Source organism: Ambystoma mexicanum, chromosome 12 (genome assembly GCF_040938575.1).
Source record: "Ambystoma mexicanum isolate Mex_15411 chromosome 12, UKY_AmexF1_1, whole genome shotgun sequence".
Classification (NCBI taxonomy): Eukaryota; Metazoa; Chordata; class Amphibia; order Caudata; family Ambystomatidae; genus Ambystoma; species Ambystoma mexicanum.
The window spans coordinates 1229273927-1229294029 of record NC_090936.1 but is presented as its reverse complement, the minus strand read 5'-3'; the positions used below and the strand labels follow the sequence as shown (position 1 = coordinate 1229294029).

The window sequence follows — 20103 nt, the reverse complement described above, 5'->3', positions numbered from 1 at the left end:
CTTTATCCTTACCCCTGTACCCGGGTGCAGTAAACATTTCAGCATAATCATTATCTAATTCATCTTTAAGTTCAAAAAGTCCATATACATGTTCTCTCACTTCTTCATCCCTCTCCCAACAGCGTGCTAATGTATTCAAATCTAACAATCGCTGCGGTGGTAATTTGCCAATTAACTGTTTCCATCTCTCCACCAAATATTCACCCATGCATTCCAGCACTACCTGTCTTTCGTTGCTTCTTCGGAAGTCATACATCGAGGCCAATGCTGCCATCCCATCATTCCCGTCTATATACATTTCTGCCTGTTGCTGCAATTCCACCTTCCTTTCTTTGCTGATCGCACTGCGAGTTACCCTCGTGCATCTACTTTATTCAGTCCTGCCTCTCGCCTCCGTGGTTTCAACTTCAACCCCGGGAGGGACGGACGGTACCGAGTCTGTATCTAAGGCGGGAGGTGCTGATGGGACAATGGGAACAGGGAGTGTCTGCTGTGGGCCTGGTTGGCTAATAGGAAGTGTTACGTGCGTGGTCTGTGGCTGTGGGAGGACTTGAGCTACAGGAGGGAGAGTTTGAGCTCCGGGCAGGGTTTGGACACTAGTTACTGACGTGTTTGGCCTCGCTTCTGATCTTGGGCCTTGTTTTGTATGGGTCAATATGTTTTCTATCAATTCATCTGCTGTGTGCAATTCTCGTTGTGGGTATATTTTTTCTATATTCAACTGGTCACGTCTACCTGACCTCCTTAGACTCTCAGTCCACTCCTCCTCTTCCTTTTCTTCCGCTACTTATCCTTTCGATTTATGCCTGCGCGCATGCTTCGCTCTACTTTTAAATCGGAGCATTGCTTCCCTTCTCCAGTCCTTAATGATATCAAATGCTGCACGACGCGCTTTCTTTCTTATCAACACCCTTTCCAGGTTATCTATTCTCGCTATCTCAAAGCTACCATTAATCGGCCACTGATGGTCTTGTTGCTTTCTGGTTTGCCTATGCCAAGTCTCACAGAATATTATTGCACCCACTCCATACTTCACATACATCTCATATGCCGGCGTTCCCCCGGTGGTACAATTTGGCCATTTTCCAAAGATTGTCTACCACAGCGGAAAAACCCCGCTAGGGTGGACAATACCCCAGGCATGTTTCATCCTTCCCCCTTGTTAATCAACCTTACCTAGGGCGTTCGATTTTGCAAAGTCAACTCTCAACCAATATCAGGATCACTTTGAATCGGGGAATGACTCACCTGATAAATCAATTTGTCCTTTCGGACACAAGTCGTCTGTATACTGACGCAACCAATGGCGTTGTGTCTGCGTTTCTTGGCTTCCGCCTCATTTCGGGACCCTCGCCTCCTTGTTCTCTAGCCAGGCACGTTGATCAGGGATCAGATGTGTGCAGATCTGCAAAGGAATCTCTCATCACTTCTACAGGGCGCCCTGAACACCTCTTGATCCCGGCTCGATCGTCCCATCCTTGCCGTTCTCCGCCTTGACTCAATTACAACGTATGCGATGGAACAAGTGGGGGAGGGTCCCTATTCGGGCGCAATCTTGAAAGGGGCCCCTAGGGGTCCCTTACGTATATGGAAACAAGGCAAGTCACCACACACGATAGATACGCCAGACACGAGGTTGTATTCCCAAAGCTAGGGTTTATTGCAAAGCAAATAGTCTTAGTTGGCCAATTCGGTCTCACGCCCCGCCACGTGTATCTCTAGACCTCGAGGGACGCAAGAAAGTGAATTACGTACATCAGTTACATATATACAAAATGCCTATCATACAATCAGCTATGACATGTTTAACACCCCCTTTTATTGGGTTTCTTTAAACTCGGTGTGATGATGGACACTTTCGACAATTATGATACCTTCAAATATCTATTCTAGTAACAATATGCAATTTGCAAGTGCGGAGGCATCTTTCAGTTGTTGAACAGAACGCAGTGCTTCTGTTCTTGGAAGCGAGCTACATACGGGGGAAGAGTCACATTCCAGACCTTGCTATCTATAAGGTGCTATTTGTGTCCTGGGAGCCGACACGCTCTACAGGGCTCAGTAAAGGGGGGCCGTAAGAAGAGCATAATTCAAGCCTTTAGCTGCTTTATTCTAACATATTCTACCATATAACGAGACTGGCTGGCAGCTGCGAAATGATTAAATGCCCTGCAGCTCTGCTTCAAGGCTACATTCGGGAGGGAGCCGGCCATTCCTTCCTGGCGCTGCCTACGTTGTGTTTCAACGAACCCTTGTTATCCTCACGGCCCTGCGGCCTTGTCCTTTCACGTTCAGACAACAATGTTTTACAGTCGAGCAGTGTAAGCAGAAAATGTGCTGCGAAGCAATAAGAACAGAAAGCAATGAGCAATGGTTAGAAAACAAAATGGGGATCCTTGTTACATCAAAATGGTTGTTCATTGGCAAACTCGGAAACCTATATGTCTGTCATATTGTGCATGAGATGGTTGGCCCACGGCCACCAACATACGTTTGCTGTCAAACATGAGAGGTATCCATTTTTCTAGACAGACAGGGCGGGGTCAATTGTGCGGCTCACAGTTAGACTAGCGGGCGGACACGTTATATCTAGGCCTTGATCCCGGGTGGGGTCACTTGTGCGGCTCACAGTTAGACCAGCAGGCCGACATGTTATATATAGGCCTTAACCCCGGTCGGGGTCACTTGTGCGGCTCACAGTTTGACCAGCGGGCGGACATGTTATATGTAGGCCTTGATCCTGGGTGGGGTCACTTGTATGGCTCACAGTTAGACCAGCGGGCGGACACATTATTTCTAGGCCTTGACCCCGGGTGGGGTCACTTGTGCGGCTCACAGTTAGACCAGCGGGCAAATATGGTTTTAATATCTAGGCCTTGATCCCGGGTGGGGTCACTTGTGCGACTCACAGTGAGACCAGCGGGCGGACACATTATATCTAGGCCTTGATCCTGGGTGGGGTCACTTGTGCAGCTCACAGTTAGACCAGCGGGCGGACACGTTATATCTAGGCCTTGATCCCGGGTGGGGTCACTTGTGCAGCCCACAGTTAGACCAGCGGGCGGACACGTTATATCTAGGCCTTGATGCCGAATGGGGTTGCTTGTGCGGCTCACAATTTGACCAGCGGGAGAACATGTTTTTAATCAGGAAGCCTTGATCCTGGGTGGGGTCACTTGTGCAGCCCACAGTTAGACGAGCGGGCGGACACGTTATATCTAGGCCTTGATCCCGGGTGGGGTCACTTGTGCGTCTCACAGTTAGACAAGCGGGCAGACACGTTATATCTAGGCCTTGATCCCGGGTGGGGTCACTTGTGCGTCTCACAGTTAGACCAGCGGGCGGACACGTTATATCGAGGCCTTGATCCTGGGTGGGGTCACTTGTGCGTCTCACAGTTAGACCAGCGGGCGGACATGTTATATCTAGGCCTTGATCCTGGGTGGGGTCACTTGTGCGTCTCACAGTTAGACCAGCGGGCAGACACGTTATATCGAGGCCTTGATCCCGGGTGAGGTCACTTGTGCAGCTCACAGTTAGTCCAGCGGATGGACACGTTATATCGAGGCCTTGATCCCGGGTGGGGTCATTTTTGCGGATCACAGTTTGACCAGCGGGCGGACATGTTTTTAATACCTAGGCCTTGATCCTGGGTGGGGTCACTTGTGCAGCCCACAGTTAGACCAGCGGGTGGACACGTTATATCTAGGCCTTGATCCGTGGTGGGGTCAATTGTGCGGCTCACAGTTAGACTAGCGGGTGGACACGTTATATCTAGGCCTTGATGCCGGGTGGGGTCACTTGTGCGGCTCACAGTTAGACCAGCGGGCGGACATGTTTTTAATATCTATGCCTTGATCCTGGGAGGGGTCACTTGTGCGGCTCACAATTAGACCAGCAGGCGGACACGTTATATATAGGCCTTGATCTTGGGAGGGGTCACTTGTACGGCTCACAGTTAGACCAGCGGGCAGACACGTTATATCTAGGCCTTGATCCAGGGTGGGGTCACTTTTGCGGCTCACAGTTAGACCAGTGGGCGGACACGTTATATCTAGGCCTTGATCCCGGGTGGGGTCACTTGTGCGGCTCACAGTTAGACCAGCGGGCGGATATGGTTTTAATATCTAGGCCTTGATCCCGGGTGGGGTCACTTTTGCGGCTCACAGTTAGACCAGTGGGCAGACACGTTATATCTAGGCCTTAATCCCGGGTGGGGTCCTAGTGCAGCTCACAGTTAGACCAGTGGGCAGACACGTTATATCTAGGCCTTGATCCCGGGTGGGCTCACTTGTGCGGCTCACAGTTAGACTAGCGGGGGGACACGTTATATCTAGGCCTTCATCCAGGGTGGGGTCACTTGTGCGGCTCACAGTTAGACCAGCGGGCGGTCATGTTTTTAATCAGGAGGCGTTGATCCTGGGTGGGGTCACTTGTGCAGCCCACAGTTAGACTAGCGGGCGGACACATTATATCTAGGCCTTGTTCCCTGGTGGGGTCACTTGTGGCGCTCACAGTTAGACCAGCGGGCAGACATGTTTTTAATATCTAGGCCTTGATCCCGGGTGGGGTCACTTGTGCGGCTCACAGTTAGACTGGCGGGAGAACATGTTTTTAATCAGGAGGCCTTGATCCTGGGTGGGGTCACTTGTGCTGCTCACAGACCAGCGGGCAGGTATGTTTTTAATATCGAGGCCTTGATCTCGGATGGGGTCACTTGTGCGGCTCACAGTTAGACCAGCGGGCAGACACGTTATATCTAGGCCTTGATCCCGGGTGGGGTCACTTGTGTGGCTCACAGTTAGACCAGCGGGCAGACACGTTTTCATTCAGGACCCCCCTCAGTGTTGCCCCGGCTCCTAGATCATGAATCGGAAGCTCAGAGATGATGTCACCACGCCGTGCCCAAGGATCCAGAACACGGCTCCCGCCTTATTCCCGGAACTGAACTATGGGACGCACGTTCCTACACCCATGGAGGGAGGCACCACGCCGATGGCTGGAACTGAACTATGGGACGCACGTTCCTACACCCATGCAGGGAGGCACCACGCTGATGGCTGAAACGGCTCTGATTACTTACCGGTAATCTTCATTACTCCTAGTCCTACTCTTCCTCATCACAGTACTTACTTCATGAGGCCCCTGCCTCCGACACAGGGCCTTCTTCTATTTCTTTAAATTTCTATAACTCCTCCCCCACATCCATTTCACTCAGTTTCATATTACCAAGCCGGAGCATGTGACCTTTCCCGCAGGGAGGGTGAGGAGGGTCGTCAGTACTGTGACGAGGAAGAGTAAGACTAGGAGTAATAAAGATTACCAGTAAGTAATCAGAGCATTACCTCCACGTCCACTCTTCCTCATCCCAGTACTTACTTCATGAGGTATACCAAAGCAGCAACGGGGAAAAGGTCCCAATGAGACACAGAGCTAAAAACAGTGCAGCAAAAACACCCACAATAGCTCTTAATTCACATCCCCACAGACAAAACTCCAACCACGAAGGAACCAACCCCCCGAGTGGGAGAAACTCAACCCATAGCGGTTGATGAAAATCCCTAGACCAGCCAAGGCGGCAGCTATACAAATCTCTTGCAGAGAAAACCCTCCTTGCATCGGCCCAGGAAGCCGCCAAACCCCTGGCGGACCACCCCTGATCGTGCGCAGGCACAGGTAGGCCAGAAGCCACATAGGCCCTGGAGATCACAACCCGAAACCACCGGAAAATGGAAAAGGATGGTGACATAAGAGAGCCCCAATCTCCCCAAGCCTACGGGCAGAAGTGAGGGAAATAAGAAATCAAATTTCAGTGTAAGATGTTTGATATCAATCTCAGAAAAAGGGCTCAAAAGGTGGCCCTTGAAGGAACCGTAATGCAAGAGGGAGATCGCAAGGGGGAAGCCCTTTGTTAGGCAGAAACCTGTGCAGTTCCCTCTGGGATCACTGTAAAAGATTTAAGACTACAGGTGTATGGCAGTAAACCCACTTGGTAGCAGTCTGTACCACACAGATTCACTTGGTAGCTGTGGCTGAGCAGTCAGACTTCCCTCAAGAAGAGTTAGGCAGTATACAGAGTATTCACAATAGGTCAAAAGAACACAGTAGAACAAGCAAACACTGACCAGAGCTTGGTGTAAAAGAGATATAATTATTTATTTAAAACCACATCTAGAAAAACACACAGGCACTAATAGTAAGCAATTCAAAAACACGGTCACTAAAAGATATACACTCCCTTAAAAGAATATTAGACAAGTCTTAAGTAAAGCCCCACTTATTTTCAGACAGCGGTGAGTGCTTAACGCAGATGGCACTCTAATAATTCGTTTTTTTTTTAAAAAGGGAGAGAAAAGCAGAGAAAAAATTGAAACAGATCCCAACACTTTTACAAGAACATAACAAGAGAGGAAGGCAAAGTAAAACCGTGAATTCAGTCAGTAGGCCGGATCCGCTTTAAGAGGATCGAAACAAAATTTGTCCAAGGTCACACGGTTGCAGTGCACAAAAGTCTTGTAAAGGTTCAAAAAGAAGTTGGATCAAAGAAAGGGACCAGTTAGAGGGTCAAGGCGGCCAGCCCAGTCCAGAAGGTTAAGTTGTTATTATTACCTTGTTGCAATCTTTAGAAAGGGAGGCCTGGCAGACACGGTACCTTAAAGTGGTGAGAATGCTCCAGCGGGGGCAGTTGTTCCTGGCAGCGGATGCAAGTCGGTGCTTCGTTCGGGGGAAGAGAGGATCTCGTCGTGGAGGAAGACAGGAGTCCGTTGCACTGCCAGGGAAGAAACCAGCCGCAGAGTTTCTCAGGTACAAGGAGCGGTCCGGTGATTTGCGGTTCAGTGGTGAGTGGCTATCCGGCTGCCGGGGTGCTTGACACGGGCAGTTCGACCACAAACCGGTCTGGGGTGCGAAGAGAAGAAGGTAAACTGGTTGTGCCCACCGGTCAGGGGAAGAAGCCTCTCCAGCCGGGAGATCTTCTCTGTCGTCGGGAAGTGGTGAGTGGGTTCTGCAGGGCTCCACCGGTGGTGTCGTCGTGGTAGGTCGGCTCAGCTTCTCCCTCGTCAGATTCTCAGGTCCTGTGGCGACTTCTGAAGTTCCAATCCCCAAAGCCCTGCTTTTATGCAGAAAACCCCCATTCACTCAGCCTAGCTGTCACTCAAACATGCTAAGTGGTGAGCCGGCCGGCTCACCACTTGGGCCAATCACACAAGAGTGCAACTTGAGTTACCAAGGTAACTCAGTCCAGGGTGCCTAAACCCCCTCCCACACCCCCTGTGGTACCCAGACAGAGTGGCACCACTTTTGGAGGCTTCTGTGGAGAAGCCCGCCAAAAAGTGGAACAAAGGGCTCGACTTGGGTTGGAGTCACAGAAGAGAACACAAACGCCATTTTAGAATCGAGTCTTGGCAAAAAATACCAACCGGAGAATTAATATTAATTAAATAAACCGGCGGTATGTTCGAGGCTATGAGAATTAAATAATTAAAGTTGGTAGCCTCGAACAATGGGAAAATCCCATAGGGAAATATTTGCGGTCGAATATAAAAAGTAGTTTCCACTGCCACCAGCCAAAACTCGATCAGGGGGGACGGAGATGTGCCCCCTCGACTAACAGACCCCGGGGCAATCGAATTGCCCCGACCAGTACATCCACAATATGATGGTTTGTACTGGTTTCTGTTAATAATTTGGGACTAGTAAAGCCAATGGTGACTTTACATGCCCTGGGAGACAGTAGTCAGTCCCAGGGTATGGAGTCTATGGTGGGGTGTCACTATGACACCCCTGTGTTACTGCACGGAGGGTGCTGTGTAACACACATAGTAAAAACACATGAGACCCTATGGAGTAAAGGACCCCATAGCCCATAAAACACATTACCAGTCAAAGGAATACCATAATCATGTCCAAGAGTGGGAGAAAAAGAGTCTCACTTTTGGCAGGAGGAAAAAACAAACTCCAGTAATCCAGCAAAGCTGCTGGGGGACTCACTAGGTTAGGAAATTCAGCCTAAAGAGAGAATTCTCCCTAACACCCTTTAAAAGCACAAGGGCGGCAAGAAGAAAAACCCTGGAGCAACTTCCCCACCAACACCTCCCCATCTAAGTGACCATCCCCCCAAAAGGAATTTCATGGAGGCCCACTGAGAGCGAAGCCTGGAAAAAAACTGCCATGCCCCTGTCAAAAGCCCTTCTGGAGGAATTGAAGGATAGCAGAGAGGCCAGAACGCAGGGGATGGATCCCGGCCATACCAGTCTCGGAAATGGCTCCAATGCTTGCCGAACACCTTCAGATTGGAGGGTCTAAGAGCATCCATTATGTACTCAACTACAGGATCTGAGAACCCCTGAGATATCAACCTAGACTGAGCAATAGCCACACTGCCCATTGCATCCGGTGGAATTCCAACCGCAGATCCCCTTGAAGGGGACACGGCCACCTCAGAACTAGCCAAGGTTCCTAGGACCGAAGCTCCAACAGAGAGGGGAGCCAACTCCGGCGGGACCAGAAGTGAGCTAACTACAACACAGTCACCCTGGACACTCTGCGCCAAACCACCCGGGGCAGAAGGGGAATAGGCGGAAAGGCATAAAGGAAAACCCCAAGGCCACTGTACAGAGAGGGCGTCCATCCCCAATCCCCCCGGCCTGAAACCGAGAGCAGAAGAGGGGAACTTCTGCTGAGGCCGGGGATGCAAACAGGTCTAGAACCGGGGACCCCAATCTGACACAGGTCACCGCAAAGACCTGAGCCAACAGGACCAGTTCCGCAGAGGAGTGAAAACCATCTGAGAAGATCTGCTTGAACATTGTCCACCCTTCTGATACATGAGGCCACCAGAGACACCAGATGAGATTCCTCCCAAGTGCCTATCAGCGCTGCCAGAGCATTCAAGGAGAGGCGGGAACCCCTTTTGCAGTTGACGTATGCCAAGGCCGTCGTATTGTCCGATCGGATCAAAACCGCCGACCGTCCAGCAACTCCTCGTAGTACACCAGAGCTTGGACAATGGCACAACTCTTGCCAATTGGATGATCACTGGCTCTCCCCAGATCTCACAACCCTTGAGCTGAGAGGACCCCCAATGTAGACCATTTCTGCTGGCGTCGGTAATAAGAGAGGCCACAGGAGGAAGGACTATGCACACCTCAGCCTGTAGACCTGAAACCCCCCCCGCCACCATAGCAGGGAGACTCGCAGGGCTGGGGACACTGAAAACAAAACTACAAAAGCCGAGACGTTGGGAGCCAGTGGGAGAGAGTATAAGACACCAGGGGACGTAACCGAAGACGGGCTCAAGGAACCGGAAAACACGCAAGACGCCACGTGCCTGTAACTTCAGCAACAGGCGAGCCGAGGCATACTGCCTTCTGACCCAGACCAGACCAGCCAGCAAGCGCCCCCCCTGCACAACATCCAGAGTACACTCTCCCCAGATGTCCAGACAAGCAGTGCAGGGTATTGAGACCCATAAGCAGGTGAGACATCCTAGAAGACATAGGGACCAGGAACATCCGCAAGTAGAAAACTTCACCCTGAACAGGGAGAGGAACGGGCAATACGGTAACCCACAACAATCGTTCAGAGAGAACGGATCCCATGGCCAACTACTTGGACCATGAGCTGGTTACCAAAGTCCTAACCATGCAAACCTGGACAGGAGGAGACAGGAACGGCAACTGATACCCCCCTCCGGAAGGAGCCCATTACACAGGAAGCCGAACCCCACCCGTCCCATACACCTCCGAGAAGATAGAGACTAGGAGCCAGGGAAAACCTCCAGTCACTGCACTTACACCAGAGGAAAATCACAGGACGTTGAAGCAGGCCTGTGCCACAATATAACAGCATGCTTGTCAGCCCACAAAAAGATCCGACCTATCAAAAGAAAGATACAGGACAGCCCAGAAGTCCAGCAGACTATGGCCCCCTCAGCCGACAGAGGAGCCACCAGGCTGGCGTCAAAAGGGCAGAGTACTGTCACAAAGCGGGGCAAAGCAATCCATCCTGGATAGCAGACATCAAAGGCAACCCCCCCACCTGAGGTATGCCTACACTGGAAAAACCCACTGAAGTGACATCCCCCTCCACCGGCACCAGGGGCCCTGAGAACCCCACTAAGCACAGACATGTGCCACCATGTGCCATATCACTTCCCACAAGTCTGAGAGGAGGCGTGAAAGCAACACGTCGGCATCGGAGGACCTAAGCCCTAAAAGAAGAGACACTGGGAACCCTCTGAACGGCCATTACTTCCATGATTCATTTTCTATAATTCCATGTCGGACAAGGGAAAGGAAAATCATCTCCTTTGACCTTCCCTCGTGAAGTTCAGAGGAAGAGGACAGGACAAGGAGTTTGCGTCCATAGCTAGCACAGACCCAAACACACCACTAACTCGCCACATTGCTGAGAGGTGGCTTGAGCCCTGTATCCAGTAGCTGGTAGCCCCAAGCTCTAAATCGTTCCAATGCATCAGTCTAGGAAGGATGAAGGGCCGAGTCAGCACCGTAGAGACTCGAACCCGAAGTGTAGACTATGCCAGGCCCGTACCCTTCCGGCCGCTTGCAGACATGCCCAAATCTGCGCCGTTTTCACAGGCTGCACGCAAAGAATGCAGCCAACATCCAGTGCATCCTGGGCTGCGTGTGTCTGAGGAGCGGGTGGTATGTGACATGCCTGTGACAGAACAGAGGCCCCGCACTTTCAAAGACTCTCTGCCACTGTCACCGCACGACAAGAAGCAGAGAGGTCTCACAACAAAAGGGAAGGCTAGCCCATACTAGCAAGTGCTTGCCATTATTTCCAATAAAGATGTGTACACAGAGCACGAGGAAATGGCATGTTGAAGGAGTCAAGATGGCCATGCCAGCAGGAGAGGGGAAAAATATCAAGCACAGTCCTCCCCTCTCCTTAACTTCCCCCAGAGAATGCAGCTAACATCCGGAGCATCCTGGGCTGTGTGTGTCTGAGGAGCGGGTGGTATGTGACATGCCTGCGACAGAACAGAGGCCCCGCACTTTCAAAGACTCTCTGCCAGTCACCCCACGACAAGAAGCAGAGAGGCCTCACAACAAAAGGGAAGACTTAGCCCATACTGCCAAGTGTTTGCCATCATTTCCAATAAAGATGTGTACACAGAGCACGAGGAAAAGGCCTGTTGAATCAAGATGGCCAAAAACAGGAGGAGAGGGGAAAAAACATCAAGCCCAGTCCTCCACTCTCCTTACCTTCCCCGGGCCATGCAGGACCCGGGACACAATGCTCACGCTGCGGTCCGGAGCCCAACAAAGAACCAAGCGCGGCAATCCCGCTCAACTGTGACCCCAAGCCCTGCTAGTGGCCCAGGTGCAGCGCCGCACCTGAGGGAGGCGAGGGCCCCGCCACACAGCCCCCCACAGGGGGCCAGCAAGCGGTGCTCCCCAGTGCCCCGCACCGGGAAGAAAAAGTCCAACCTGCCGGAGGCAGGAAAAATTAAAACTGAGTGAAATGGATGTGGGGGAGGAGTTATAGGAATTTAAAGAAATAGAAGAAGGTCCTGTGTCAGAGGCAGGGGCCTCATGAAGTAAGTACTGGGACGAGGAAGAGTGGACGTGGAGGTAATGAACTATGGGACGCACGTTCCTACACCCATGCAGGGAGGCACCACGCTGATCCGGATGGAACTGAACTATGGGACGCACGTTCCTACACCCATGCAGGGAGGCACCACGCTGATCCGGCTGGAACTGAACTATGGGACGCACGTTCCTACACCCATGCAGGGAGGCACCACGCTGATCCGGCTGGAACTGAACTATGGGACGCACGTCCTACACCCACGCTGATCCGGCTGGAACTGAACTATGGGACGCACGTTCCTACACCCATGCAGGGAGGCACCACGCTGATCCGGCTGGAACTGAACTATGGGACGCACGTCCTACACCCACGCTGATCCGGCTGGAACTGAACTATGGGACGCACGTTCCTACACCCATGGAGGGAGGCACCACGCTGATCCGGCTGGAACTGAACTATGGGACGCACGTTCCTACACCCATGCAGGGAGGCACCACGCTGATCCGGATGGAACTGAACTATGGGACGCACGTTCCTACACCCATGCAGGGAGGCACCACGCTGATCCGACTGGAACTGAACTATGGGACGCACGTTCCTACACCCATGCAGGGAGGCACCACGCTGATCAGGCTGGAACTGAACTATGGGACGCACGTTCCTACACCCATGCAGGGAGGCACCACGCTGATCCGACTGGAACTGAACTATGGGACGCACGTTCCTACACCCACGCTGATCCGGCTGGAACTGAACTATGGGACGCACGTTCCTACACCCATGCAGGGAGGCACCACGCTGATCCGGCTGGAACTGAACTATGGGACGCACGTTCCTACACCCACGCTGATCCGGCTGGAACTGAACTATGGGACGCACGTTCCTACACCCATGCAGGGAGGCACCACGCTGATCCGGATGGAACTGAACTATGGGACGCACGTTCCTACACCCATGCAGGGAGGCACCACGCTGATCCGGCTGGAACTGAACTATGGGACGCACGTTCCTACACCCACGCTGATCCGGCTGGAACTGAACTATGGGACGCACGTTCCTACACCCATGCAGGGAGGCACCACGCTGATCCGACTGGAACTGAACTATGGGACGCACGTTCCTACACCCATGCAGGGAGGCACCACGCTGATCAGGCTGGAACTGAACTATGGGACGCACGTTCCTACACCCATGCAGGGAGGCACCACGCTGATCCGACTGGAACTGAACTATGGGACGCACGTTCCTACACCCACGCTGATCCGGCTGGAACTGAACTATGGGACGCACGTTCCTACACCCATGCAGGGAGGCACCACGCTGATCCGGCTGGAACTGAACTATGGGACGCACGTTCCTACACCCATGCAGGGAGGCACCACGCTGATCCGGCTGCAGTGGAGGCACTGCTGAGACTCGGATCCCGTCCTCCCGAGTGCGGCCAATGTTGACTTTGGATCCACGACACTTGCGGTGGTTATTAGTTCTTCCGCTTTCATTGGTCCACCCAAGGGGGAGGGGCTTATTAGCTGGAGCGTTGAGCCAATAAACAAGCAGATTCGACGGCTCGCCCTTTGAACAAAGCTATGCAATTAATTCCATGTAATTGCTGAACAGAATGTTTCATGGGCACAACAAACAAGAGCGGTGGGGGCCTCACAGACCCACGCCCCCCACCCCCAGCACTTATAGGGCATCTATTACGTTTAAAATAGAATTAAATGTCCACTTTAAACACTGTTCTGTCGCTGTTGGTAAATTCCTTTAATCTTTGGTTACAGAAGGAGAACGAGGCACAGGTAAAGAGCGAGTTGCCCAGGATCACGCGATCCGATTGGAGGAGCTGGGATTCTGTGCTGCTGTGGGATTTCTAAAGCTCACGCCTGCCTCTTACCCAAGCTGGTGGTTCTGTGCTTGCCCAGAAGAATGCCCAGCCCTGCCCGCCATAGGATGGCCCTCGCTTCCCTCACCCCTTGGGCGCCCCTGTCTTTCCTCAAAGCCTCCATCATCGCCTCATCTCTGGGGCGTTCCCTGTGTCCATTCGCTGTGTGCGCTCCATTAGAAAAATGTTTGAACGATTCGAGTTTGAAAGAAAGAGTTGGAAGCACAACATTTTCAAAACCACGAGTGAGACAAATCTTTTAAAAAGCAGGAAGAGGTCAAGAGGTCGCAGGTGGAGGAGGGGGGGCATTATTAAAACAGGGAAGAAGGACATATGGGTTCGTGGAAAATATGAGAAAGGGCAAAAGGGGGACAAAAAAGGGTGCCCCAGTTATAATGGTAGAAAACACTAGATACTGGGGGCCAGGAAAGAGAGCATAAGCAGGAAGGATGGGGTGCAGGACCCCCGGAAGGGGAAACACTTCAATAATCGCTTCCCCAAAACAAGTGCACTAAGAAAAGCGGTATTTTGAGACTGAAAGGCAGAGCAGGCCCATCTATGGGGGGAGTGGGGAGCGGGGCGGGGGGGAGGGTGGGGGGTCATGTGAATGGTGCTCCAGTCTTTACTGTTTCCAACTCGGAAGCGATGACGTGGCATTCTTGCCACATGGGGGGGGCATACCCGCTTACATTTGACAAGAGCCCTGACATGTATGCCCCGCCCACAGCCACACACGCCCCGCCCACCTGTCAAAAAGGTAAACTCTGGTGTTGTAGCTGTCATCAGGGGTGGACTGGGAACCAAAAGAGACCCTGGAAATAATGTTCAAAGTGGCCCCATATTACACATTTTCAGCAAGACCAACACTTTTCCTGTAGGAAAATTTGGAAATGCCACACAGAAGAGGCCCAGGGAGCAGAGGCCTACCGGGAAATCTCCAGAGTTCCCTATAGGCCAGTCCACCCCTGGCTGTCATTAGAAACATGTCGGGGATCTTAAATGTCGCCTGCACCAGGTGTTGTGTTCTACAGGCGAACCCAGCTTCCACCAACCCCCTCCTCCTTGAACGGCGGAGGCTAAGACAGCCAAGCGTGACTCTGCCCCAACCCCCCAGAACAGGCCTGCTGCCATCCAGAGTGTCAGAGAAGGAAGGGAGGAGAACCTTCCCACCCCCTGGCAGTCACGGCAGCATTGCATTCAGGGAGAGAAGTGCCTCTCCTGCCGTAGCAGGACTCAGGCAGGCCAAAGGAACTCTGGCCTGCGCTCGGATCGAGAGTTACTGGCCTGTGAGGGCCGGTCTCGTGCAATCCTGCAAGGATAAGGGGGAAAAAAAGTAAAGCTGCCCGCCATGCAGGCCAGGAACATAACTTGGGCATTTGTCCATCCTTGTACCAACACACTTGCTCATTCTATTCGCCCCTTTCGATACCCCCTGCCCCACGCCCCAGGAAAGGTGCAGACTGAGACATGCTTTCTTTGTTGGCATAAAAGGCTGCAGATTTATTTTCACAATATAATAAACTCAAAACACTGCAAACACATTTTGTGAAAACAGTTCTGAAGGTGCAGCGACCCGCCGACTGCTCCGTTTCCAAACCTTGCTTCCCCCTTTTCCCAACCAAGTGACGAAGCGGTTTCTTGAAGAGGAGGGTCTTGATTTCATGAGTGTGGGGGGAAACCTGACGCTGGTGTGCACAGGGTTCCATAGTTGCGGAGCGTACGCAGAGAATTCCTGTTTCCTGGCTCTTTATTATATTGGTTTATTCAAGATATAGTACAAAGCCTACGCATGTCAAAGCTCCATTATGTGAGAGCATATCCAGCTCGTCGCAGAGTCGCCCGCGTCATCAATGGCGTAATGTGGGCATTTTCCACACAGATGGCACGGCGGTGATAGACTGGGGTGCTCCTTGTATGAGTAGACGCTTTGGATGTAAAACATACATCATGTCGGCATCGGTGGACAGCTACAATGGTTGCCCATTGACAGCCTCCGGCGACCTCGCAGACCATCAGGTCCATGGTCACTGACACCCAGCTTCTACTTAAAGAATGTGTCTTTTGAAATCATTCCCCTTTATTCATTTATATTGGAAACGATGAATATGTTTGCACCAGAATTATTTCCAAAATGCTCCTCAATTTACCCCAGAGGTTGCCTCCCTGCCCCTACTCATGCCCATCCTTTGGCGAATCCGACGGTTCTCATTAGACCCCAAATATCTTCATGCCCTCAGGAGGATTTATGCCCAAAATGAAACGGGGTGAGGAGGGGCAGGATCCGCACCCCTTCGCAACCCCCCAGCTCCTCCTTTCTTCTACAACGTCCGCCACACTTAGGCTAAAGCGAGAGTACATACGACGTCCAGAGAAATCATTTGATCGGTCGTTTTGTTATACCCCCCATATTCCAAGATCAACAGGAAAATGCGAACCCCGCCCCCTACATGCTTCCTCCAGCAACTAAGGCCCAGGAGCCGTTCAATCCTTTTGACGCTACCTTTGTTCACTAGCTGGAGGCTACCATTATATCCAGCCATCCCCACCGGCATGCTGCGCGTGGCACTTTGTGGCAATGACCGTGTTCCCCTTTGACCATAAGTCATGGCAAGGTGGTGCGAGTACATGGGGATTGTAAATAGGAGACACACATGAGATTTAACAGTAGTAATCATCTGCTGAGGTGGGGGGGTCACGTGGTATTCTTAGGGTGCTTTCCATCCATTCCACGCCAAGAGTAATTGTGTTGACTGTGCAAGTACAATATGATCTTGTGCCTTCAGATATGATCTTGTCTTCATCAGAATCCATTGCAGCTTATGAGGGACTGCGGTAAGATCCTCCTCCCAGTTGCGCCTTCTCATTGTGTTGTCGTTGTTGATGATGATGGAAATAAGACTAGGTTGCTAATATTTTCCAGCCATGCTAACTTCACGTTTTCTGTTTTTCTCCACAGTTGGAGCTTTCCAACACGGCAGTACTTCATCAGATACGAAGGGATCAAGTGACGGACACCTGCCGAGCCAACAGCGTGTCCAGCAGGAAGCATCGCGTTTTAACTCCCAACGACCTCAAACATCTGGTGGTGGATGAAGACCATGAAATGATCTACTGCTACGTGCCCAAGGTGGCATGTACCAACTGGAAGAGGGTCATGATGGTTCTTACTGGAAGGGGCAAATACAGTGACCCCATGGAGATACCGGCCAACGAAGCTCATGTGGCTGGAAACTTGAAGACCCTCAACCAGTACAGCATACCGGAGATCAACCATCGCTTAAAAAGCTACATGAAGTTCCTCTTTGTCCGCGAACCTTTCGAAAGACTGGTCTCGGCCTACAGAAATAAGTTCACCCAAAAATACAACACATCCTTTCACAAGAGGTATGGAACAAAGATTGTCCGGCGCCAGAGGAAGAACGCAACGCAGGAGGCCCTGCACAGCGGCGACGACGTCAAGTTTGAGGAGTTTGTGGCTTATCTCATCGACCCTCACACCCAAAGAGAAGAACCTTTTAACGAGCACTGGCAGACCGTGTTCTCGCTATGCCACCCATGCCACATCCATTACGACCTGATAGGCAAATATGAGACCCTCGAAGAGGACTCCAACTACATCTTGCAGCTAGCAGGAGTGGGCACTTACCTCAAGTTCCCCACCTTTGCCAAGTCCACGAGAACTACCGACGAAATGACGGCCGAGTTCTTCCAGAACATCAGCTCGGAGCACCAAGCGCAGCTCTTCGAGCTGTACCAACTGGACTATTTAATGTTCAACTACTCAATGCCGGGCTACCTGAAACTGGAGTGACAGGTCCAGCCTTTGCTTTTTTATTTAAGAACTGAATTGGACATAATGATAAAATGAGCAGGGGGTTATTTTGTAAATTAATATTTTTCTGTGAACTGTGCTGCGAGCAGCACGCGCAGTTATTTAAGTGCTCTGCGGGAAAGGACTGCTCTCTTGGTGGGGGGACAGAATTCTGCCCACTTTCCTACACTGTTTTCAATTTGATTGTGTTCTGGAGAATTGTCCTTAACTTGAATTCTCTGCATAAATTCTAATGAATGTTATTTATCTTTATTTAAGCTCTGTCAGTTGGTCTCACTGCAGAGAAATAATCTCTGACGTCAGAGGCAAAGAGTTGGCCTGACGTAGTGCAACATACGAACCAAGGGCCTAAAACTGGTCGCTGTTCAACCAAACACATGCATTTCACTTTCTGACGGAAAAGGGTAAAGCAAGACCGCCACAAGACGTGCCCACCTGAGATGCAGACACTCTGCAATGAGGAGTCTAGAACATTCTCTAGAGGACACGACGACGCTCTGGAAATCCGCCCGACCCCCTCTGCCCCGGTTCCACTGGAAGCCATGATTGCTCGTTTTCTTTGAGCAGAAATTAGCACCTTCCGGTGGGGGTCTAGAGTATGGAGTGGTTTACCTAAGCCATGTGTGTTGGAGGGGATAAGGAGAAACTTGCCCCAAATATCTGATGCCCCTCATTGCTGGCCACATCTAGAAATTCAACATAATTCAGAGAAACCAAATGTTTTATGATTTCTACACCATGTTCGCCACGTTTGTATGTCTAGTAAAGGAGCTGGAGGAGAATCTACACAGCTCCTCTGGGCTTTTCTCTCTGGCTCCACCTGCTGGCCTGGAGGACTGTAAGCGGAAAGGGTCCTTCCCTCCATTTGGTTGGTGCTGGTCACTGACTGCTGGAATCAGGCGGGCCCGGAAATCCTCCCTTTGCAAATGTTGTTGTCGCTTTGATGTCTGTGCATTTTTGCCGCTGGCATATCCGGGCCTGTGCAGACACCATCTGTGAGCATGCTTTAACATTTGGACTGGTATTTCTTCCCTGTCGTCACAGGGCATTCCGGGTCTGCACAGGCCACAGGTGATGCCAGCCGGCCCCTTTGTATCGATGTCCTTTTCTTTGCTTGTTTGCCTTTGCGTTTGTGTCTTCCGGTGGGAGGACAAGGTTGGCGGCTGTCATTCATTCATGAATAAATTAATATCAGCAATGTGCTCAGTGATGCTGGAGAATTGTGTTATGGAAGGAGTTGTGTCTGTGCTCATTTATGAGAATGTCATCGCCTTTGCCTTTCTTGGGGATATTTCGCTCCTGTGGGACGGTCTTAAGTGTAACGTATAGTAATGTTTGCGAAACACGTTTATAGCATAGATCGTGTTTTGGGACAGAAGTAACAGCCGCAAAATGCACAACACACAGGACATGCAGCCAATTAGTTTGACTCTATTTGCTGTGTAGCCGGGAACCAGGCGTTAATATGCAGTTTCAAAACTCTGGATTCAGCCTCTTAACTGATACCTTCCTCCTGCACCTTATTTTTAGACTTCACCTCCCATTAGCCCCAGCCAGCATAGTCAGTGGTGAAGGATTATGGGATTTGTAGTTCAAACATCTGCAGGGCCGCATAATGAGTAGCCATGATGTAGAGGTGCAGGTTCCAGGTGCGCTGTGTACTCTGAATATTGTTACAGCTACACGCAGGTCTAAAAGTGGTTCCATGTGACTCTGTTGCCATGGTCACCGCATGGACAATGCCAGAAGAACTGACGTCTCATCCGTTTACTAGTGCCCCCTATGTGTCCCACTTCAGTTTCCTCTTTTACCGTTATATGATATGATATTTTATTTATAGCTCACCTATACACAAGTGTTTCAAGGTGCAATGAGGCAAGGGAGGGGAACAGAGGGAGGACAGAGACACCGATCTTACTAGGCCAGGTGACACTGAGATCGCACAAGTGCAGGGGTGAGTGAAGGGGGAAGTGCAAGGGGGAGGGGAGGAGTGGAAAGTGCTGAACAAGGGATCAAAACAACAAGTAGTGTGGCCAGCAGGTGGCAAGTGCAAGAGCTAAGCGCAGACAACAGCTGTCTAATAAAGGGACTGTAGGGTTGCAGATACAGACCCAAGTGCAAGGGTTGGCAGGAGGCAGTGCGGTTATGCAGCTGGGTGGGCAGGGACCTGGGCCCGAATTCAGAGGGTTGCCAGGTGCCCAGTGTACCATTTCACAGGTACCTTAGAACTTCACTCTTTTCCAGGGAGCAAGGCTTCGCCCGCAGTACTTCGGCTTTAATCTCTGTAAAGAGAGCAAGCACTCCTCGCCTGTCTCGGACCCGCATCTCAGGTGATTCTGCTCTTTGTCCTGTACAGCGCTCCACTGGATCTGAGCAAGGTTTGCGCTATAAAAATATATAATGATATTCATGGTGCTTGGGTGGTGACAATGTGCATGTGCGAACGTCAGTTTGTCGTCCAACAAGATGTGGGCATTCGTCAATCAGGTAGTGGAAAGCCAACCCTACTAGTCTATGAGCATTTTCACCAGATAGGGGAATTTATGTTTTCCCCACTGTACTCAGGATGCTGGAGAATCTGCACTATTATAGCTGTGATCAATCTCCGCACGATTGGGCCATTCTTAGGATCTTGCAGGAACAGATGAATGTCAGTAGTTCTCCACACAAGCGCAGGATATCCATGAAGAATGAACAAAAAAACTGTATGAACGAGCCTGTGAACATGGCCATCAGGCACTACCATGGGTGCCTCCGAAAAGAAACTCAGTGAGAAAGGAATCGAGGAACTGTTCCCTTTCTCACTCTTCAAAAAGGAACTCCAGATCTG

General features: G+C 51.2%; 1 protein-coding gene across 3 annotated transcripts in view; it reads left to right on the top strand.

The window, feature by feature from the left end:
- CHST11 (carbohydrate sulfotransferase 11) overlaps nt 1-18475 on the top strand; it is a 602167-nt gene extending 583692 nt beyond the window's left edge. For 2 of the 3 annotated variants that reach the window (XM_069629905.1, XM_069629907.1), the window contains exon 3: nt 16398-18475. In XM_069629905.1, the coding sequence (XP_069486006.1) occupies nt 16398-17252 (855 nt within the window). In that variant the 3' untranslated portion in view covers nt 17253-18475. The remainder of the gene's footprint in view (nt 1-16397) is intronic. The other variant, XM_069629906.1, reaches the window with a different exon arrangement.
- The last annotated feature ends 1628 nt before the right edge of the window (nt 18476-20103 follow it).